The following is a 24,262-nucleotide window of genomic DNA, read 5'->3' as shown; positions in this document are numbered from 1 at the left end:
CATTTATTTATTCCTACTTTGAGTGAATAGCATATGTTGAGCCAATGTGAAGTATAGAGTACCAACCATGTACTTTAGGAAAATGGTTAAAGCATGGCATTGGCATCAAAGAACATTCAATTTAGTGAGACAGATAGTACATAAACATGGACAACCATTCATTTAAAACAAATCAAAAACTTGAATATGTTTCTGGCCCAGAAAACTTTTACCTGCTACATTGTCTGTCCTGTCAAGACAACCACAAACAGGAGTTCTGAACCTCGAGATCCATGATTAGGCATCAGTAATTGGAATCTTGACTGGCTTGACTTTTAATTTTATCTGAAGGCATCAACCTGTTTTGAAACAAAGCAAATTAAATTGTGTTTAAAATAGGCATATCAGATGAAGCTTGTTTGTTTCTTTGACAAAGTTACTTGGTAACAGAACAGGAAAGGCATTTGGGTGAGCTGTAACTCATGACAGCCCTGTAGACAAGATGTCAGAATGGGGCCTGGGTGATGGAACACTTTGGTGAGATTTATTACTGGTTGCATAGGCCTCCTTTTTAGTGATGATAAGTGGAGTGATGCCACCTTGGATCCAGGTTTCTAGTGGCAAGATTAGGATTCACCCTGTTCTTGATCCTCACATCCCCCAATCACTTGGACATGAATATTTCGACAGCCCAGTAATCTGATTTTTTGGATCACTGATAGGGAAAGAAATCACAAATGAAAAAAAAAAGAATCAGTGTTCTTCCTTAAAGACTACCTCAAAAAACTGAGATTTGGAAGGTCCAAAAATATCCCACTTTAAAAGTATAACTCTCAGGAGCATTTTTTACAAGAAAAATTTAGAATTTTCAGGTAACTCTAAAGTCAATATATAAGTCAGTAAATTTAGTCCACGTTAATAGATGTACAGCATTGCGATAAAAGAAGACTTTTCCATTCTGTTCTGCTGTTGTAAAACAAGAGCCAAGGAATAGTATCCATTTCTGTTTACTACACTTTCGGAGGCATATCATAACCTCGGAAAAAGGTTGGAGGAGAGGATTAAGCTGATGAGGATTGAAATTATGTGAGGAGTAGCTAAGTACAGGGGTATGTTTATTCTCCTTGCTGACCTGTCTGGATGGCTGATTAAGAATATCTGAAAAGCTGTTATGTGGCGGAATCTTTGGTCTTTTTGTTGTTGAGTGAGGGTACAAAACTGTAGCCAAAGTGTTAAAGTTGTAGAAAGATTAACCTCATCTCAGTGTAAGAAAGAGAACACTGGTGAGTCATAATTGTATACAAACAAGCTAGCTTGTCAAAAAATGACTTATTTGTCACTGGAGATGGTCAAGCAGAAGCTAGGTAAATACGAGTAAGAACTGTTGTGGAAGGGGTCCAAGAATTAGAAAGCAGTTGGACTGGATGGTCTTTAAGATCTATTTCAACCCCAGTAATCCTGAATCTATGAAGCTCTAACATTTAAGCCTTAGACCCAGCAACTCTTCCTTCTACAAAATATATACCATGAGTTATTTACTATGAAAATGCATATTATTTTTAAAATTACAGACTTTCAGAATTAGAAGATATCTAAAGATCATGTAGTGAGCCACATTCTATATTATACAGAAACTGAGATGATTTTAACAATCATCATGGCAAAGCAGCTGCTTGGTAGGAGAATTAGCAGTGGTTCCCAGATGTCACTTCCTGGTCTAGTGCTCCAGACAATATACTCGTGGGACTGTTTCCATCAAAAATTACCTCACTGAGCTCCTAGTCCTGTGGAGCATGTTTGGGAACTTAATGAAATTAAAGACATGATTATTTTTTTCAGAAAGTTTATAACTTCTTGAGGATATTACACACAAATGCATAAAAAATAAAGAATAATTCAAGGCAATAATAAAAAAGATCACAGAATATATTATAAATTTTCTTATAAAACATATAGACATAATGTCAGTAAAGAGTTCCGATTATTAGTTTTTCTCTCCCTGGATATGTTTGATTCTACTAGGAACATCTAAGTGCCGTTTTCCTTCAGAATTGAAAAGGTTAAAGCTTGAGTTTCAAATAGGACCTATCTCTGAAAAAAAGTGTGCTGAAGCCACATGAAAGGACAAATTCCAAGGGAAACATGATGGAAAGGAACCTGGCTCTTTTTATGGTTAGTTGGGAAGTGGGTACAGTCTGGGGTCCAGCGTGTAAAACCAAATTATTAATATCAAGCTAAAGAAATGATGAAAATTGAGGGTCAAGTTACCAAGCTGTGGAGAGATTGGAAATGCAGAGATTAGGAGACAGCAAATTGAAGCAGACACAACACAGGAAATGATCTAGGTTCCAGGGTCAAGTATCCAAGCAGAAGTGAGAGTTAGGAGTCAGAGCAATCAAGTACCACGCTTTAGAGGCAGTTTACCAGCTTAGGAAAACGGTAATAGAGAGTGAAGAGGTAGTGATGTTAAAAACATTTGCTACTTCTGGGGGAGTCATCTGTTCCATATGATTTTAACACATTTACTGCCTAGGAAACACCAGCCCTCCCAGGCCTTCAGAGAGTCCTAATAATAATGACTGTAAAGAAAAAAGAACAGATCACACGTGACTACCCTAGCAGATGTCAACAGTGAATGGTAAGCATAAAGAAAAGAGGCATTACAAGAAGGAAACAGAAATCAAAGACAGAGATTTTCAAGAATGGAGAATTGATCAAAATATAGCAAAGCTATGGAAAAATGGTAAAAGCATAAAAATGTATGTAAATTATACAGGTAGTATCTCTGATTACAGATGTATAAAATGCATATGTTGTTGAGTAAAAAAAATAAAAACTACCCTTGCAAATTTTCTTTAAGTGTATATGAGAAGCAATATATTTCAAAGAGACTTTTTTGCCTGATAAATTGCAGTTTTCTTTCCTTTATTGTCATCTGTCAGATTATGTAATTATGGTCTGAATTCTTTGATTTGCTATAATCAGCATAATGAAGAAAATAATTTCACACTGAGAGAAACAACATCAACATTGCACCAGCATTAGTTAGCAAGCACCTTTCTACATGTAAAATTTGGGTGCCTGTGCTGGCCTTTACCCCGAAATTCAGATTGTTCCTGGATGTTATGGAACTAGAAAATACAATATAATTTCCCGAAGTATCAGTTAGAGATGAGCCATGCTCTGCATAGTGAAAAGGTCTTCTTTTGAAGAAAGCATTTTTTAGCTTCAATTGTGAATCCATTTATTACATACCATTTATGAGCCAGGCACAGTGCCTAGGTGCATCCTCCAGAGAACTAACAGACTAAGAGTCATGAAACAATTAAGTAATCACTTATAAATTCAAGTGCATTTAAAATCAAAATGAGTGGTATGGATTAATACCGAAGTGAGGTCAAGTAGAAGAAAGATGAAACTACTGATCAGCAGCAGATTATAGTCTTAATCTCCCTGGAATTAGAGTTCCCTTTTTAATACGATAACAGGGAACTCTGCGGGAAAAATGGAGATACAGAGCTTTTGCAATGTGGGTTTTGGCCAGAAATTCCTACAGACTTGTACCTCAAGGGTCAACATGAAATATATTATTCTGATTGGAGTCTGAGGCCCAGGCATCATAGAGATATTTGCCTTCACAATCCAAACGAACAGATATCTCCAACGAGTACCATCCAAAGATCTGGGCATATGAAGGTCCTTCCTCAAATTCCTCAGCCTGGGTCTTAGGTAACCTCACAGTCTGTAGCACCTCTCTTGAAATTCTCTAAAACCTTCCTTCTGGTGCCTGGGAGAGGTTGGGGCTGGCAATGCCATCCGGGCAGAACACCCTCACCCAAGACCTGGACCTGTGTAGGTCGAGTCTCTAGAAGCATTCAATTTTTTTTTTTACCTTTCAGACCCTGTAACTAGCCAGGAAGGCAGTGCCATCTGGGCAGGGTGCCTAATCCAACCAAACCATGTGCACCTGTGTCCCTGTTTCTCCCTAACTCCCTACCTCGTATCTGGGGTTGACCAGATGCCTTGGGAAGCCCAGAGACTTGCCTATGGGGTTGTTCTGGACCAGTGGCCTGAGCCTGGTTCAGAAGGATGGTCTAACAATTTAATCACTCACTCCTGCTGTTAGAATGGTATCATATGAGATTGGACCACACTAGGTTGTCATCCCACTAATTTTGGGTTACTCAAAATGTTTGTATAGAAAGGGGTTGGAAAAATATTTGACTAGGCCCCTCACACCCTGAAAGTTATTCTGTCTCAAACACTTCCAAGTCCTTGACAACCTCACAAAAGAGAGTGTGCCTGAGTGATAGAGTGCCCAGAGAACTTCACTGAGGACATGGAGTTTGGCTTGGGCTTTTGCATATGCAAGCACTAGGGGGCCACTGACAAGGTGATAAGCAATTTATTATCTGAATGTACACTGGCTCATGGGACTCGAGCCTTCTATGCCTGAGCACTTTATGCCATGAGATGGATGGAGTTAATGATGCTCTCTCCATATTCCTAAGGGGTCTCCTGGAGAATAGGTAACCCTTAGCGTCCACCAGCCAGTGTTTCTCACTGGGGACTCTCTTGCCATTTCAAGATGGGCAAACTAAAGAATTTTCTACTCATTGAAGGAAGTTTAGATTTCTTGTCTCCTATCTAATATATATCGGTTGCACTTTGCAGTCGTTGTGACATCTAAAAATGTGGCCCTCTTCCTCCATCAGCATATGCAAATATTTACATTCCCTCTGGAAACTGCTACTGTGTCCAGTATAGAACCACTACTATATAGCACTGCTGAACAGGAATATAATGCAAGCCGCAAATATAAGTTACATATGTAATTTTTAATTTTCTAGTAGCCATATTAAGATACGTAAAAAGAGACGGGCGATTAATTTTAATAATGTATTTTATTTAAACCAATACAGAAAAAATTATTATTTCAACATGTAATCAATATAAAATTATTAATTAGATATCTTATTTTCTTTTTTTGGGGTACTAAGTTTTCAAAATCTTTTGCATATTTTATACTCAGAGCGCTTAATTTGGACCAGCCACATTTCAAGTACTCAATGCCATATGTGATTAATGAATACATTGGTCTAGATGAGTAGATATTCCTAAAGTCCACACAGCCATGGGATCCCACTGATGCCTAGGAAAAACTGAAGCAGACTCTCACCAGATTTAGATAATCATCCACAGAGTAAAAGAGTTCATAAGCTGGTTTGACTGAGCTCATCCTACCAGTTAGCTGGTCAGGTGGTTGGAGAGACAAACCTGGGATTTATGGGGCAGATGGATCAGTTCTATGAAAGAATGTTTTTCTCATCTAGAAATGTTTTATTTAGGCTTAAAAAATGCACATAATTAGACTTTTGCTCCTGCTTAAGGGTACGGTTCTACATATGCTGCTTAAAAATAATTTTGCCTACTTTGGCCTTAAGTGTCATTTTCTATTGGCATTTTCAAACAGGATGTGTCGACAATTCTTTATTAAATTCTCTTCAAAGGATATTAGATTTTGAAGTGCTCAGAGTATTTCCAAGCTCCTCATGCTTATTATTTTTATAATTTTATTTATGAGAAGAAAAGTCTAATATCTACTTTTTCTGGGTCTAGTTTTGACTCACAAAATTCCTCTAGAGCTCTCTTTGTTTCTCCTCCAGAGTGTTAATTTTTTAAAAAACTGTTCTTTTCTCTAATTAAAATGTTGGGTTCTTGAAAAAAATTTAAATCATAATTTATATGTTCTTTGCTCAGAAGGGCAAAAAGCCTGGTTCATTCAACCGTGTAGTGGTTGAAAATGTCTCATTGTTTATAGAATGGGTCTACTCATCAATCTCTGTGTCCCCATCTGGACTGATCAAGAATTTTTAACTTTTTTTTTTTTTTTTAAGAATTTTAAACTTTTAAGTGAATCAATATTCATGTCCATTTATGTTTCAAGAGAACAATTTTATTGTTAATTGCAGATTGTGAATAGTAATTTATGGACATACAGTAGGGCAAGTATACCAATGAGAGAAATAAAATGAAAATATTCACTCACTGTGCATAATGGAAATTCCCACATTTAAAAATGTTTCCTGGGCTTCCCTGGTGGTGCAGTGGTTGAGAGTCCGCCTGCCGATGCAGGGGACATGGGTTCGTGCCCCGATCCGGGAGGATACCACATGCCGCGGAGCAGCTGGGCCCGTGAGCCATGGCCGCTGAGCCTGCGCATCCGGAGCCTGTGCTCCGCGACAGGAGAGGCCACAACAGTGAGAGGCCCGCGTACAGCAAAAAAAAGTTTCCCAAGAGTACTTTAGTCAACTAGTGGATGACTTTCCTAATGATACCATCAACGAAAATCATTCACAATAAAAAGTTCTTTAAGTATTAATTGCATACGTGCATAATTGAATAAATTTCAGTCCTCAAACTCTGAATCCCTGAATAAGATCTAGACAGCAATCAATGTGTTTTCAATTAAAGAGGACTTTCTTATAATTATCCAGTTCAGTAACAGAGTTAGTAGGCTATGAGATTAACTTATTTATATCAATGATCCAGAATTAATAATACTGAGTATTTAAATTATTTGTTAAATGAATTATGAAAAATAATTACAACAAAATTATCCTTAATAGTACTTATTTACTGATATATTGGTGAATGTTTTTGTGTAGACTTTTAAGAATTAGTATTAGCTTAAATCTTTCTACTTAATCTTGAGCTTAAATGGAAATTTAAATCTCTTCCAATTAAAATGACTTAAAAATAATGAGCATTTTTCATTTACCTTGACTTCATGTTTTTCACATAGTAAATAGCAAAGAGAAAACAGAGCCCAGGATTAAGTTCTCATTTTTCAATTACAACAGATAATTTATGAACAATGATATGTTTAAAGATACTAAATAATTGCTTTGTAAAATTGTTTGATGCCCAACATACTTTCCTTTCTTCCTTCTCTTATTCCAAGGTTATATATATATATATATATATATATATATATATATATAGGATATATTCCAAAGCCAATAAAACTGACACTACATCAAATAATTTGTGACCCGCTAGGTAAAAACAAGTCTTACCAGGATCTTTTGAAGAAAGATTTCGAATTTTTTCAGGTATTATTATAGAAATTACAAAACAAAACAAAGCCTGCTAGAACATAGGAAGTTCTGGAAGTTACGTTGGTACCGAAGGATATAGGAGTCATCCAGGTGAGCAGAAGAGGGTTCCAGGACAAGATACAGAAAGTTTTGGTAACTCAGCAAATGTTTCTCCATTCTCTCAACTTGGAATTGAAGACATACACCTGAGTTTCTGCTCATTGGGCTATCATTTATTTCATTATATATGAAAAATTTCACACGTTTCAAACATCGAAAAAAACCTCACACACTGCACAGTTTTTTCATTTTTCGTAAGGAAAAGTAGACCTCATAGCTTTCAAACTATATATTCAGGTGTTTGTCAGTGTACAGGCTACATGTATTATGTTGCTACTAGGTGCAATTGAATGGTCTACCAGGAGGTACCTTTTATTTTTTTCATCGTCTCAGCGTATGTTTATGTATGTACCCATGCCATTGAATGCATATTGTGTTAGAAATACAAAGGCAGGCCAAAAAAAATAAATGTAATACTAAACAATTGCTCAAATAAACTTTTAAAAATTTAATTTCAGAATTGACACGATATATCCAACCTAATATGAATAGTTACTTCTTCACAGGAGGCTTTATGGAGACTGAAGCTGCAGCTCAGGAGTCCCTGGGGTTAGGCAAACTTGGAACTCAAGCTGAGAAGGATAGAAGACTGAAGAAAAAGTAGGTTTGGAGATTTTTTTTTTTTCTAACTTTTACTTACTTTGTGTCATTGTTTGTGGGGAATTGAAAAGAGAGTAATTGGAAACAAAGCAATAGACAGAGGCCAGTAGTGTCCTGGTCTTCCCTAAAACTATTTGGTGCACCAGTTTCATGGTTATAATGGGCTAACTATTAAAATAAAAATCTTTGGCCCATAGTAGAAGTAAAGTTTTTTTCTAGAGATCATTTATTTCAAAACTCAAATATATTTAAAATATTTAAATGTAGCCTTACAAATAATGTAATATTCCATTTGATGTTAAATTCTACTGAATTGGTATGATAAAATGAGAGTATCCAACTTTGTGTTCCTCTCACAACAATTAAAGGCCCTCCTCTTAAAATGGAGTATTTAAAAGGAGAATGTTTCTCTGACTGACTGAACATAAACTTATTTTAGACTCACAGCAGATTGTTTTGCATCTGTCAGGAAACTGATAGTGTATTTTTTTCATTCATGTATAATATGGAACCTTTAAATGACTTGCAAAACTGGCAATTTTGGAGTCTCAGCAGCTGTTAGAAAGCAAGTGGGTCCATATATAACATATTTTTTAAAAGCTTAGTAACATTTTCACTGATGAAATAGGACCTTTAGACCATGTTCTTTAAAATCCAAAGAATTTCTCTATATTCCAGAGTCGTTTGGTTGGTTACTTCTTTTCTTCCCTCTCAAATATTACATTATGTTTATAGTTTTCATATTAACCTTCTTTACTATGAAAGAATGTTCATTGCTTTAGGCATCATTATTGTAACATGGTTATATTAGTCATGCTAATGTGCACGTGGTTATACTAGTCAGGCTAATTAATTTATTTCATATTTTGCCTTCTCACTTGCTTTGCAGATGTTTGCTAATAATGAAGAAATACGTAGTTACAAGTTGTAGAAAAGTCCACTAGTCTAATTGTGTCATTAATTTTCTACTTACTAAAATTAGTTATATACCTAAATTTAGTAGAAATACTGTTCAGAAAAAAGAAGTGACCGTGGGAGCATTATTTCTTGAAGACAATTAAATGCTCAGTCACATTCCACACTAATAAGTATTTCCTCTTTCATTACTGATTACTCAAAAGCGTATTTAAATATTATCACAATCTGTTCCTATCAATAAGTGTTACATTTTATGGTTATTTACTGAGAAAAAAAATTTTCTCCTTTGATTGACTCTAAAATTTATTTGATGTCTAAAGATTTTGAATGTATTTATTTAAGATTGCTTTAAATCTAAATGAATAAGAATAATCAAAACCTAGCCTGACTAATGGACATGGTTTATTTCCCTTAAAAGTTAATTCTCATTTTTCCCACAATGGAATATTTACAAATAATGGCAATCTGGCCAGTTTTCATATTGCATATAAGGCAGTGCCTCACATAGTTCATTTGTTGTTTATGGACCAAGTTAAGTGTCCATTTTAACAGCTACTAAAGTTAAAAAACTCCAATTATACAATGACTTGACAATATCATAAATTTAGAATTAAAGTTTAGCAATTGTTAAGTTTACACACTGTTGGATTGATTTGATATTAATTATGGAATTATTTCTTGAATCCTAAGTATTCTCATAGTCAGAAAATGATTTTAGTTCTGGACTTGGTTTGAGATCTTACTATGCTTGACTTTATTGTTTCATTTTGCAATATGTTTTGGCAAAATATAATTTTTAAATGTAGTAAATAGAATACTAGTCTTGAATATTAAGAAGAATATTAAAAACAAACTATAATACAACAAAGGTTAACATTCCTTAGCACAACTATTTCCTATAGAATAATATTTGGGTTAAAATGGATCCAACAAGGCTAGCATTGTTAATCAATGAAAGGACAGAAATATCTCTCTTATTGTTGATCATCTCATAGCAAAGCCCTATGAGCACAAATATGCAACCTGTATTTGTAAGACATATAAGGAAGTGCTAACACTTATTCAGGACTTCCATGGCACCAAGCCTGGGTTTCTGGGTTACCAAAGAGTGAAGTGCCTTCATGTAATGGGTTTTACAAGATAAGCAAAGGTAAATTATTTTTAAATGACATAGTTTCAAAATTTACTTCTATCAAATATATTATTAATTATGATTAAATATTGATCATGTTCTCAAATTTTCTAAAGCATTTACAATTTTATTTAAACAATTCCAATATTCTTTTTTTAAAAGACGCCATATCCTCTTTAAGTGTGCTTCAAGGAATCATACTCTTTTCTGTGTTCAAATTTCATGTGTACTTGTCTACTTTCAAGATAGAAAAAAATTCAAGTACTTTTTTTGAAAAAATACACAAAAAAATGGAGCAAACTATTTCAAAATGTTGAACACTATAGACTGTACATGCATGGTTGCAATGACTATAGTTTCTTAACAGTTGTTTTTCTACATTTTATCTAATGACCAAGCCAAATGATGTGTCCAGGACATAGTACTTAGACCTATGATCACTGTACCAAAGTTCATATCAGAGATTCATTAGTCTACCTCTGGGAATAGCAGAGCTGGAAAAAAGTCTTCTTTTTAACTTTACTAGGATATCAGGTATCTACAGTTGACAATCTGTGAATTTAAATTTAATTGGAAGAAATCTTTAAATAAGTTACTTATGACACATTTTAAAAAACCATATGGGGGACATACTTTCAGAAAGCAGCATTCAAGACATTCCAAATTCTTGCAAAGTTCAGAAATTACAATGTTAGCAGTCCCAAACAAAGGTCTAATTTGAGGTGCATTTACCATCCAGCAAATTAAACCACGTGTAGATTAAAGCATTTTACTTGGTCTGTGTTCCTACTTTGTTCTACTTCTACTTTGCTTTCTGGTGCAGAAATTTGTTTTTCTTATATTTCTAGCTACTGTCCTATAATGATAAATAGGAAATCAACAATACTGGATCTGTTAAAGCACCTACTGTTCTAAAATTTCTTGAGTTGAGTATTATCTTCCTGAGTTGTGTATTATCACTCAGGTGCTATTCTTCCATCAGAACAACATCTACTCTTAGGGTCTAAAGTCAATCTATTGTTGTTCTACCTGGTTCATTTTTACTACATCTTATCTTTGTTGTACTTTACTTTAAAGCTTTAATTCCATAAATTTCTTCACCAGGCTTATATAGAGTACAGTCAATACCTACAATAATTGCATCAAACTGAAACTCATCTTGTAATCCTTCGAGTACTTCATATTAATTTGTCTAGCCTTCCCCTTTAAAATTGGACCAGTTTTTCTGCAGTCTTGTTGTATAGTTCTCCTAATCTTTAAGAATTGAGTCACTTATTATTTGCAATATGTGTCTCCGTATTAAATTTATGATTCTCCACAGTTTTCTCAATGTGTCACTACTCTCTGAGATCTTTTCCATCATCCCTTGTTTGATTTCATTGGATGGCAAGCATCTTTTCTGATTTAACACAAACTGAGTATCTTCCTCATTTCTAAGACTAAACCTGAGAACTTCACTTCTTCTCTTTCACACTTATCATCCTGATCTTCAAGAACTTATTTCCCTTTCTTAGCTCTCCAGCAAATGTTTTACACTAAGACCTAAAGCTACTTGCTCAGGATGGCCAATGAAAATCAACCACACAACTCCAAAAAATAACTGCACAGCATAATAGAAGCTACTGCAAGGTCAAAATAGTACATGGTCTGGCCCACCAAGAACCTCAATTTATGAATGTTCTTTAACTCCCTAACTCCCCGAACTTCACTTAGAATCTAGGTGTGGGTATTTTAATACCCAGTAAATAGAAACTGTGTTCTTTGCCAAAGTTTAGAATTTATTTGGTAATAGACAAAGGAGTCAGACAATAAGAGATCAAAATGTCAGCTTTATCACTGACACAGCTGATAGAACATGATTTAGGTATATGGGAAAAAGGGAGGTTCCTAAAACTGAACCCCCAAGTTAGATAAAGTTACCTGACACAGAAAGAGCTGGGTAGTCATAGGTTTCCAAGATGTGAAAGTATAAGCCCCATCTCTCCTTAAAAATAGCATCTACAATATTATGGTTCCATAAATATGTTACTCTAGAATCAATAACTATGAACTCACAAGGAAGAAAATGAAATTTTATGTCATTAGCATCTTTGCCTAAAAAAGTTTTAGAAGTATCAATATATTTGTATTAATATCTCTTCAGATTTCTTACCTTATTTTTTCTCCTGGAACATATTTAGCTGCCAATTTCCCATATCACCATCTCTGGAAGTGTGTTGATAAGGTTTATGACAAACTTCTTAAGATCTGTAAATATATTTTATACATAAAATGAATTGAAAATTGTAAAAGTATTGGTTTAAAATAATTTTTCCTCAAAACTTTAAACATAGTGCTCTTCTGGCTTCCAGTTATGTCTAATGTCAATTGATTGTCATTCTTTTATGTGTAACATATAGGATTTCTTTTTCCTTTCTCTCTCTCTCTCTCCTGAAAGTTTGAGTTCTCCCTTTATCTTTGAGGTTCAAAAATGTCATAAGTATGTTTATATTCAAATGATTTTTATGTTTCATTTTTCTATTTCATACTTTCAATCTAAAGACTTGTTAGACTAGTCTGTGTTACATGTATTGACTTAAAAGGTTTTTATTTCTAGACTTAACTTTGATTCTAAGAAGCTTATTTTTAGAGACTTATGAGATTAAAGATGAAGTTGTCTGTTTCAGTAGTAATACACCTGTCTAACTCTCACGACAGTCCTTGATAGGCAGTAAATGTATTAAAATCGACAGAATACCCAGTGAATGGTTACTTCGCTCCAGAAATACAAATCCTGAAATATCTGTGTCATTTTTTATCTGCTAATGTTTTTCTCCTGCATTTTCACACTGTGTAATTTTTTATTAAAACATATATGCATGTTGAAATCTTCTGTATCTTGAGACTAAATTGAAAGATACCATATGAATATTAATATACTGAGTAATATATCATTTTCAATCTTTAGTTATAATATAGGTAATATATTATTATATGTTAGATTTGCTATGTTCTCCTGAATGGATATCACTGCTAAGTGAATATGGAGTTCGTATTTGAAATCAATTTTTCAACATCATTAAAATGAAATTAACATTCCAACTCAGCTATCGGCAGCATCCTCCAGAGAAGTAGTTTTATCCTTGGAGCATAACAGTCACAGTTAATCACTACCGATGAATCTTTATGTTAGAACTTCAAAGACATAAAAGTGAAGCTCTATAGATTTAGTTAATTTATTTCCATTGCAATCCTAAGGGTCTTCTTCAGTGCATAGACATCAATGTGTTTTGAGACTTGGCACTTTTAATCTTTGGCATTTGTAAGTTTCAGAGTTTGCATATCTCTAAGCAAAATAAATGTCACTGAAAAGATTCATAATTAAAGGTATCACAGAAACTCCACAACATTCTTTCATTCAATAAATATTTATTAAGTGCCTATGTGCCAAGTTAAACTTATAAATGAGTCGTATTCCAGAGGTTAATTTGTAAGACATGTGTTAGAAGCTTTGAATACATTTTCCCATGTAAGTAAGGTCATATATATGGAAGGTAAATGTCTTTGCTTCCCCCACAAAAATATATTTTGTAAGAATGTTATAGGCACTAAATTTGGCTAAATAAAACAAAAAGGGGAATTCACTGGTAGGATATTAGAGTATCTCAGAGATTGCAGAAGCAACAGTGCCAGGACAACTCTAAAATTTCAACTATGACAGATTATGAAATACTTCTCTAGAGTGTTGTCAAGAACTCATCTTTTCTATTTCACATTTTTAAGTTCTTAGGTGAAAGAATCTGATTGGCCTAATGTAGAAGAGATATTTGTACTTGGATCAATTAGTTATAGTCAGGAGTTCATTTAGCACAGACATGGTTACAGGGGAACACTCTTGGGCAACCAACTCAAAAAGCTCTAATAAAAGTAGAATATTTCAGAACCTAAACCCAATGTTCTCAATATTTATCTGGGAAAATGTGTCAGTTTCCTACTTGGAATTCCAGAAGTTTGTCCGCTCTGCTGAGGAGCTAGAGCTATCATTGCCATCTGATCATGGATAGCCCCGCCAAGCTCCAGCCATGGACAATTCTAAGAATTTCTTGAACCTAAAAAATACTAATAGCCAAAGGCTAAAGGCCAAAATCCATTGAAATTTGTTAGGAAAAATGAATCTGAGGAAAACCAATGTGCTCTTTTTATATATATATATATATATATATACACACACACATATGGAGGAAGGAAGAAAACATGGAGGAAATAGGGCTGCTCTTATGAACCTACAGTGCAATGTTAATAGATTACAGAGTACGTAGAACCAGAAGCCCTGTATAGTCTCCATATTTGCTGTCCATGAAAATGAAAAGAATAAAATAAGAATTAATAATAGTAAATGAAAACTCAAGATAGTTACATGTACCAGAAGAATGACCTCCTTTTCTAAAAACTAAAATCCATATTGTTTGTCTTGATTGAAGTAAATCCTGGATTAATGGAACATGCAAATGATAACTTTTCACTCATTCACTTAGTGCCTATTATGTCCCAAGAACTGTGTTAGAAACTACTGATATTTGAATTATACAGTTCCACTCTTCAAAGAGCTTATAGAGACACAGTCATGAAAATAAATTATTGCACTTAAGAATTTCAGTGGCCATGATCCCTTCTCTAATTCTCTGGTCTTTGAATAGAATGAGAAAAGTGTCATAAGCCTAAAGCCACCTAATGTTCTTATTTAACGGATGTTCTCTGAGCTAAAGACTGGTCACCTCACTGTTAGTTCCCAAAATAAATGTGAAACATCTCTTAGGTTATTTTTGAACAATAAGAAAGGGGATTATTGATCACCAGGAGTAAATGGAGTTCCTTAAGAATAAGCTGTGTCCTTAAACTTTTCAAACATTTTCCAGACATGTAGATGAGGAAAAATGCTGTTGAAATACCACATATTGCGTTTAGCAAGGTATTTCAATTACTTTCTAAATGAACATAAGATTGAAATGAGACTAACAACATGGAAATATAACTGGTGGGACCGTTGTAATCACAGGGACTGAATAAGTGAATTGATGATGACTGAGTGAAACAGAAGGTGGTGGACTCAGCCTTTTCATATTTGATTTAAATACGAATATGAGATTTGTGAAAGCATGAAGCTAAAGGACATAGTTAAGTTTTAGATAAATAATTTTGTTTAAGGAAGACCTTTAAAGAGAGATGCAAATCTAACAAGATGAAATTTAATAGGGTCATTTACATAAATCTGCATCCAACTTCATGACCATACATATTGATTACTTGTGTATAGGGGGATATATATCATTTAACTGCAGCTCCTAAGAAAAATGTTTCTACCAAAAAAAGACAAATTAGCAATGCCTGATAAAGATATTGATTTCCAATATCCAAAAGCAATTGATAAGGCCAAAACTCTATGCACTGACCAGATCATAGCTGGATATTCGGTTATTTCTGGGAAATAGGCTTGAAGTAGATGTATTCAGACATATATTCAGAGGAACTTGACCAGCATAACAAGATGACACCAAACCATGTCTTCAAGCAGTGTTAGAAATAATTAGGGACATGTGGAGTGTAGACAACAAGGATCCAGATGCTGCGAAGAAAAAGAGCAATCAGGTGTATTCTTTCGACTGCACGATAGGATCTTGGGCCAAAAGTGAGAGATTGTTACAAATAAATTTGAGCTGCGTCTAAGAATTGTTAACAGTCACAGATCTGAGAAGAATTGACCGCTTAGAAAGAGAGTTGTTCCTCATGATTATGTCCAACATAGACCTGCCAAGCATATGGATGTGGCAAAATTATTAAATGAGGGATTCAAATTTCAGCTGAGAGATTGGATTACATGCTCTTTAAATTGCACCTGTCTTGGGATTCTGTGATTCTCTACACAATTCAAAGAACTAGATGCAGAGAATCTCCACTTTTTTTAAACATTTGCAATGCTTGGCATAGTGTAGGTACTCAAAACATATGTTCAGAATAAATGAACACAGGACTAGAAGCTGGGTGGAAAAAGAAGACGAAAAACTAAGAATATGGTACAGGAACTAGGGCAGTGACTTTCACCCAGATGACCAAACCAGAAATCTGGGCTTTGCCTTTACCCCTTGTTCTGCTTTGTCCTTACCCTTCCTCTAGGCACCTGCATACATGATCACTGTCGCCTCCCTGTACTATTAATCCAGATACTAGGTCTTTAAAATCTCTCAAGCATGTTGATTTTCTTCTTTTCTTTCTCAGGCCATCATACTAAAACAATGTCTATACTTCCAGCCTTGCCTTCTTCTAATCCATTCTTCACACTTCAGCTAAAGAGATCTATCTAAATCATATTTCTGAACTTGCCTAAAATCCCTCAATCATTTCCTAGCATCCCTAGGATAAATTCCAAATGCTTTGATATAGCCCCTAAATCCCTATATTATCTGGTTCCTGTTTATCTCACCAGCTTTATCTGTCTCTACTTCCCATCTTACATGTTATGTTCTTAGGATACTTAATATCTATTTCTTGTTTATAACTTCTTCTGTCTCCTTGTGTGCATATATCCTGTTCCATCTTCATCCTCATCCTTTGTGTAGTAATGGTAATAATGATCTACTTTATATGTAATAAATATTTAATAATCATACTGAGTAGTTGCAGTATGCTAGGCACTGTTCTACACATTTTACATGTATTTTCTCTTTAAGTTTTCACAAAGATTTTGAGGTAGAAACTGCTATTTCCTCCACACATGAAGAAACATAGCTTTCCAAGCACTGTGGTATATAAAAGTGCAGGTTTCCTGAGCCCTGTTTTCTCTGAATTATTTAGGATTCGGGATAAGACCACAATTTAAAGAGTATGGAGTCCAGTCTTTCAGCTGGACCTTGAGTACCCTATCTAATTTTAAATAGTCTCCATGAGGAGTCAAAAAAAATCTATCTCTTTATACTCTGAAAAGAGTAACATAATTTTTTTCATAGAGAATATTTAGTTTCTTATTTGACCCCATCCCATCCTTCAAAATGAGCAACAAATGTATTCAAATTAAACACCTTTTTTTAAGAATGAGAAATGGAGGTAATTTCAAAGTGGTGTAGTTGCTTTATAAAGTTGATTTTTTTCTGATATAATTAGCCACACATATTATCCCAAAGTTTGATATAAGAATAGTAATGCTGGACATATAACCCGAGAAAACCATAATTCAAAAAGAATCATGTACCACAATGTTCATTGCAGCACTATTTATAATAGCCAGGACATGGAAGCAACCTAAGTGTCCATCGACAGATGAATGGATAAAGAAGATGTGGCACATATATACAATGGAATATTACTCAGCCATAAAAAGAAAGGAAATTGAGTTAGTTGTAGTGAGGTGGATGGACCTAGAGTCTGTCATACAGAGTGAAGTAAGTCAGAAAGAGAAAAACAAATATCGTATGCTAACACATATATATGGAATCTAAAAGAAAATAAAAATGGTTCTGATGAACCTAGGGTCAGGGCAGGAATAAAGAAGCAGACATAAAGAATGGACTTGAGGACATGGGGAGGGGGAAGGATAAGCTGGGACGAAGTGAGAGAGTAACTGACATATATGCACTACCACATGTAAAATAGATAGCTAGTGGGAAGCAGCCGCACAGCACAGGGAGATCAGCTCCGTGCTTTGTGACCACCTAGAAGGGCGGGATAGGGAGGGTGGGAGGGAGACGCAAGAGAGAGGGGATATGGGGATATATGTATGCATATAGCTGATTCACTTTGTTATACAGCAGAAACTAACACAACATTGTAAAGCAATTATACTCCAATAAAGATGTTAAAAAAATAGTAATGATCACTAATAAATAAGCTATGTAAGAAATTTAAATGTGTGCTTGACTCAATCTAATGTTATTCATCCCAGTAAAACGTTCAAAGTTAGTGCCTAATAGCAAGGATAATTAAGTTCCTTTATTAAAAGAAAAAAAGTGACTAATTAAGGTAAATTTAAATATAATGCTGACTGACATCTTAATTGGGAGAGTATTCTCTATATTTCCACAAATTTAGGCTCTTATATTAGCTCTGTATGGTAATTTTTATAAGGACTTTGAAGATGTGCTTTTTTCCCATAGTTATTTAAAATTAGCCTTTCAGGAAGCAAGCTTCTCTACCTTGTTTCCACATTTCTAAGAAGGCCACTGATTACATCCTATTGCTAGGATTTTATAAAACATAGTTCTATAACAAAAGACTTTTCATTCAAAAATCTGTATGTGTATATATGTTATATTTTATGCATATATATATATATGAACATACAATTAAATGTCTTTATTTCAGAGTTTATATACTTAATATTTTAATTTGGGGCTTGACTGTGGTATGATTGCTAGGCAAGTGAATAACAAAAATTCTTGGAAGAATAAAGATTTTTTAACCTCTTTTAAAGAGTCTCAAATATTTTAGCTATTTTGAATCAATATTAACTTTAAAGAAAAATTATTTCTGAAGAAGTATGATGATGAACCATACTTAAAACTTTTGAACCATTTTCTTTCATTTGTAAGGATCACTAGAAATGTGCTTCGCTATTTATTTTTATCTGTATCCCATCATCTGTCTTTATATGTAAAGCAATTTCTGCCATCACCCCGGGGTGCTCTTGTATCCACATAGAACAACCATTCACAACTTAACCTTTAAGTTCACAGCTTCATTACTTCCAATGTCATTCTCTACTCCAAGTCAGACACCTCTCATGCTGTATTCTGAGTCTTGTCATCATCCCCAAATCATTCCTGTTTGAAAATTACTAATTCAAGCATATCATTCCTTCCTATCTCCTCCCTTCAGCTCCCTTTATCAACTTCTACTATCGTCTTTTTAAAAACTTCTATCCTTTCCCAGTGCATCAGCCCCATTTGGTCCTCTTCTCTCTCCCTGTTTAGCTTAAATTCTATGTCCATAATTTCACCACACTCAAAACTTCCTAAAGCCCATCACTCCTCTTTCATTTGTTGACATCCACATTCATAACTACAGCCACCAATGAATATTCTTTCTCCGTGGCTACATTAGGGCACCTCTGTGCTGCAGGAGAAAATTAATGCAGGGAAATTTGGACCAGCTTCATTTGGGAATTCAACACTGCCAGGTAATCCCAGTACTTTTCTCTCACCAATCTTCTTTCTACTCTCTGCAACTTCTGTTGGAGACCTCCACTGTCCTCAAACCCACATCTTCTGCAGGTGCGTTCACATTCTACTTCAGAGGGAGAGAAAAAAAGAGACCAATCTGAGTCCTCTGAATTATTTGCTGCCAAATCCACACTAACACTTGCCCCCATCCTGCTTTATTACAGAAACTAGGTTAATCTCTTCTTACTTAAGAGCATCCTTTCCCATTTTGTCTGTCACGTTGTGCCAGTTTCCCACTTGTACTTATACGTTCAAATTCTGCTCTCTTCGGTGTTGCGGCCATCAGCATTAAAACATTATCAAGTTTCACCTATTGAAAGAAATCCTTTCTTCATTCCACTTTTCCACTTCAGTTACTACCTGTTCACTTCCCAATCTGGTGTTAATAATTGATTTTTAAAATTTCTGAGTCACCAACTTGAACCTTAAGAAGCAAGAGGCAACTATATTCCACATATGGAGTTCATTTAGTAAATTATTTCTAATATGGAGTTGTACATTCAAAGTTAGCTAGTTTATAAACCGAAGGCCCATTCATTCAGTAAGAGATCTAGAAGATTAAAGTGAGGAAACTTAAACATTTAAGAATCCTGTTTTGGAATATAAGATATACGTTAGTTGATAATGTCTTTTTGTTTGTGTCTGGATGTATGCTGATGTTCCCAAGGAAAATATTGTGCCAGTAACTGGATTGATCTTATTCATTAGTGGGTACCTTAAAACCTGTTTTCTAGGTCAATGAAAAATTGTTATTTGCCTATTACTTGCAGTGGTCTTTAACTGAAAAATGTTAATTCTTGACCAGAATCTCTCTTGCTAGTCTCGTAACCTTGACAATCTGGAGTAGAAAGAAAAAGAATAAGAGGTTATATGTTCCTGTAAATAACTGCATGTAAAAAAGAATATCAATTTTTATAAGAAAAATCAGTTTATCCAGACCAAAAAAATTATGCAAATATATATTACCTCTGATATGAATTTATAATATATTATCACAAACTCTCTTAGAGTCATTTACGATTCTTTGCAGAACATATTTTTTTGAAGGTCGTGAGCTGAAATACTTACTAAATTGAAATAGCTGCTCAGTATTGCTCTTAAACTAATTGACTATAGAGGAGAAGAAAGTTCATAAAAACTATGAAAAGTCAGATAACTTATATACATCGATATATATATTAGAACTTTAAGCAATACTTCTTGAGTGATGCCTTTATATTTGTGTTTCCTGTTTATTTTCATCATTTCTCTTATGTTTTATATTCAGGGTATTTCTATAGGTACAAGTTTCCTATTTTAAAAATGATAAATATGTGAGAAATATTAATATTCCACTGTGTGCAGATTTGTTCAACTTGTTTTATTGGAGAGCAATTCCTAGGTAGCTAGTAGACTGAGGAAGATTATTTTGTCCATGGTAATAACTGGCCCCAAATACTTTGGCAATTTTCATGAAGAGCACAGAAATTGCCCTTTTCTCAGAACTCATCAAAATGTTCACAGGTATGTTGACAGGAAAACCACTTTAACCGCCTGGAATGTATCTCTTTTGGGTCTTAATTTTCTTTATGATGTAAGAAATATGCCTTAAATTTCTTAGGCCATTGTGATGCCAATTTGTATGGACAATTATGTTTTCGTTTATGTGAAAATTTAAAGAGCTTGCCACAGCTGTTCTGCAGCTAAGGTCAAAGAACATGCATTTCTCTAAAATGCACATTTAATGAAAGAATACACAGTTTCTCTGAATGAATGTGTTTGGAGGAGGCATGTGCAGGGTGTGGCATCACACGTCCAGCTTTTCTTTATAATGATTGTGCAATAAAAAAGGGAGCTCTCTAACTTGCCTCATTTCTTAGATAGGAATCTCTGCTTCATATTTTGTTATATTGACTCTATTTTATGAGCTATAGTAAGTTTTATTTTTCTAAGAATTAATCTATTATGCTTGCTCAGAAAATTTTAAATAATATTCTCATGGCCTTTTGTTGGATTATTTAAATTCCATATTTTCCCAGTGCCTCTATTCTATCCAGGGAACAAGTGGGCTACTTCAACCACTACATTTAAATCTACGTTTTTGTGAGGATTTTTCGTAGCATTGGTGAACCAATCTAGTTCATTTTCTCCCTCAGAGCAACATTTATGAACATCTGTCCAGATAAATAAATGCTTCTACTGAAAGACACCCAGTTAGCACAGCTCAACATTTATTTTGGCAGTTCAAATAGAGGAGGCAGAATTCCATGTGGCAGGGGAAGAAGAGTGATAGAATTTTTTTATACTTTCTCATGATCTGATTACTGGCACATAATTATTATTGTTACAGCACTTGTTAGAATTATAAAATTATGGATCTGGAATGTACAAATTTCTTCTTGCCTCAAATTAAGTTCAGGAGATTGAACATCAGAACCTACTAGTGATTTTGACCAAACCATGTATGTGAACTGGAATCCAGACACTCTGACCCTCAAACCACTGCTTTCTTCAAGTTGCTGCCTTTCCAAAAGTCTGCTGTATTTTTCTTAAGCTCTAACAGTAAGCTTATAAATCTGTATGAGAATCTGAGCACCACTTAGTAAGTTACTGCTTCTATTTGTAAACAGTAGCCTGAGGCAAAAAAAATTCTTTAACAAGCTGCCTGACTTCCTCCAGGGGTTTACTAGAGGCTGGGAAAATGTGGTCATGCATGTTTCAGAGTGGCTCATTTTCAAGAGACAGACTTACTGGTCAACTATTAGAACTGCCCTCAGCCTGATTATGCTTTTGGACGCAGTGAGTATGTGTGTCATGGTGAAAAAAAAAAAATACCATGTCTTTCTCGTATCTGAGCTTCCACACATCTGAAATGATGCTCTTGTTTTATTCCATGGCTTTCTTTGGATTGAAATGTATCCATTAACATTTGTGTGCTTTTCTTTTCCATCCGTCCTTCTTCATCTCATGAAAAGCACGTCAGGGTAAGTTGAATCACAATGGCTGCTGAACATGTTTATTTTCAGCACCATCCTCTTTTTCTTTTATCTTTAGTATTTCTCTTTTCAGTTGTAACACAAGCTGCACTGCCTCTGACCTAAAATGAAAGTTGTGAAGTGTATTCATTTCCTTACCATAAAAGGAATCATTGGTTCAGAGAAATGTTGTTCACATTCAGATTAATCATGTTGTCCTTTCAGGCACTTCAATTTCTTCGGTTCTATTACACATATATCAAAAGGCAATCCAGATGACATTTCCCCTGTTTCTCAAGTCACTCTCTAGGAGTTAGTGTGACATTCAGTGAGGCTTAAGTAATAGCTGCAGGCCGCTTGAGTACTTTTGACTGTGCTGCAAGGCTGAGACTGCCTGTGTTTTTCCTAGTGCTTTGTGGTTTTCCACCAGCATTATATTCAAGAGATAAGTTTATTTGTTGATTACTAGAACTACACGTACATGAAGAAGGTTAAATGCTGGCTCTTCCCCGGAAGAACTTTTACACTTAGATTCCAAAGTAATCCTTGGTTTTGGCTGAACCCTTTGGTTTTGTGTATTCTTTTGTTTCCTATACTACTAGTTAATTTTTAAAGCTTTGAAAAGGTATAGTACTAAGATTACTGTTTCAAATTTCAAATCCTGCTTTTTGAACTAAACTTAGAATTTGTTACTTATTTCTAAAACCAACTGGGCTTCAAAGTAAAACAAATTATGCATAATATTATAAAATATTACCTTCGTGTAAATGTCTGCATTGGTAACATGGTGAGCTACAAAACACTTTAGATAGAAAGAGGTTTTGCTTTTACATTTAAAGCAAAACATTTTGAGGGGACAAGTAAAATGGCTCCAGTAAGATGCAATTATTCAGGAATTGTGGAGAGTGTCACTAATTGGCAATATGGATATTTTATATACCAATAAAGGTCATGTGCTTTGTTCATTAATATGGTTTATATTTGTTATATTTTTCCTACTCTAATTTTAAGTTATAGTTACTATTACTAATTATTTAACAATGCAATGTTTACTTAAGTAAGGATAATTTATGATATTAAATTCTAGGAAGTGTTCTTGCAAATGCAAGGTAAGCTGTGATTAGAATACTATTCAACTATGCTGGCCAAATGCAAGTTGTAAGATCTTACTTTTTAAAAACAATCGATATTCTGACATTGGATTTTTAAAGCATTATTTTCATGTTATCATGAATTATTGGCCTAATGATTTTAAGTTTCATGAGGAAATTGAAATAATGAACTTCATTCCCCCATCCCTTTTTGAATGAAATATTGAAAAATAATAGATTCATAATGCATCAATATTTATGGACTTTAAGAAACTGATATAATTACCTTAATTGGAAAATTCAATTTCTTGTCTTGCACATGCTCCTGGAATTTAAACATTTTAAGACCTCAAAATCATTCCCTTAGTACAGTTGCTAAAAGAAAGCTTAGGAGGTTAAATGTCAGGAGAAGATAGTACAAACATAGTAAAGACGTGGGAAGATTTGAAGTGGAAAGAATATTGAATTAGGAATCAGAAGACAAGACTTTAAGCCCCAACTTTCCCATGTGTTTGTTGCATACTTTCGAGTGACTGACTCATATTCTGTGTACTTTCTAAAATTACTGTCAACTTCCCAATACTCACAATAGTATGAGAAGATATGAATAATCTCAGAAGCATAGAAACTATAAACTTCAAATCTGAGTTAAAGAGGGCTCAAAATTAGATGAAGCACTAAAGCCATCTAGTCTAAATGGCATCCATATAAACCTGAAAAATTACCAATGTTCCTCCAGTAAGTCCCCAATTTGCAGTCAGGAAGGGACTGGGAAGAACAAACCACAGTGTCTTGCAAAAGTGAAATTGTTTACTGGAAAGTAATACAAGCCCCTCTAGTTTTTAATAACAGCATGAGTAACCGTATTGCTCCATCACATTTGTGCGTGCATGTGTGTTTTTATACCTTTTCAATGGTTTTGAAAGTGATTAAATTCAAAATAAAATGAGGAGTGAAATTATGTAAACCCCTACTCAAATTCACAAATAAATTAAATTTCTTTCCTGAGACTGTGCCCTCCATTTCAAGTAGCTTGCAGGGGAAAAAAAGGTTTCAACATGAATGAACTTTGGTTTTATGTAATTAAATAATTTCAAGCAACCTAGCATGTATTCTGAGAACCTAAATAAAACACTACTTAAATGTAAAATGTGCCATAACAGGATACACAAACACACAC

At 34.4% G+C, this 24,262-nt stretch overlaps 1 protein-coding gene across 19 annotated transcripts in view; it reads left to right on the top strand.

The window, feature by feature from the left end:
- PPFIA2 (PTPRF interacting protein alpha 2) overlaps nt 1-24,262 on the top strand; it is a 476,082-nt gene that overhangs the window by 404,903 nt on the left and 46,917 nt on the right. For all 19 annotated transcript variants that reach the window (XM_067697456.1, XM_067697448.1, XM_067697445.1 and 16 more), the window contains one exon: nt 7,706-7,799. In XM_067697456.1, coding sequence (XP_067553557.1) covers nt 7,706-7,799 — 94 coding nt within the window. The remainder of the gene's footprint in view (nt 1-7,705; nt 7,800-24,262) is intronic.

Source organism: Pseudorca crassidens, chromosome 11 (assembly GCF_039906515.1).
Source record: "Pseudorca crassidens isolate mPseCra1 chromosome 11, mPseCra1.hap1, whole genome shotgun sequence".
NCBI lineage: Eukaryota > Metazoa > Chordata > Mammalia > Artiodactyla > Delphinidae > Pseudorca > Pseudorca crassidens.
Note: the sequence above shows the minus strand (reverse complement) of the source record. Positions and strands in the feature narration are given on the sequence as shown.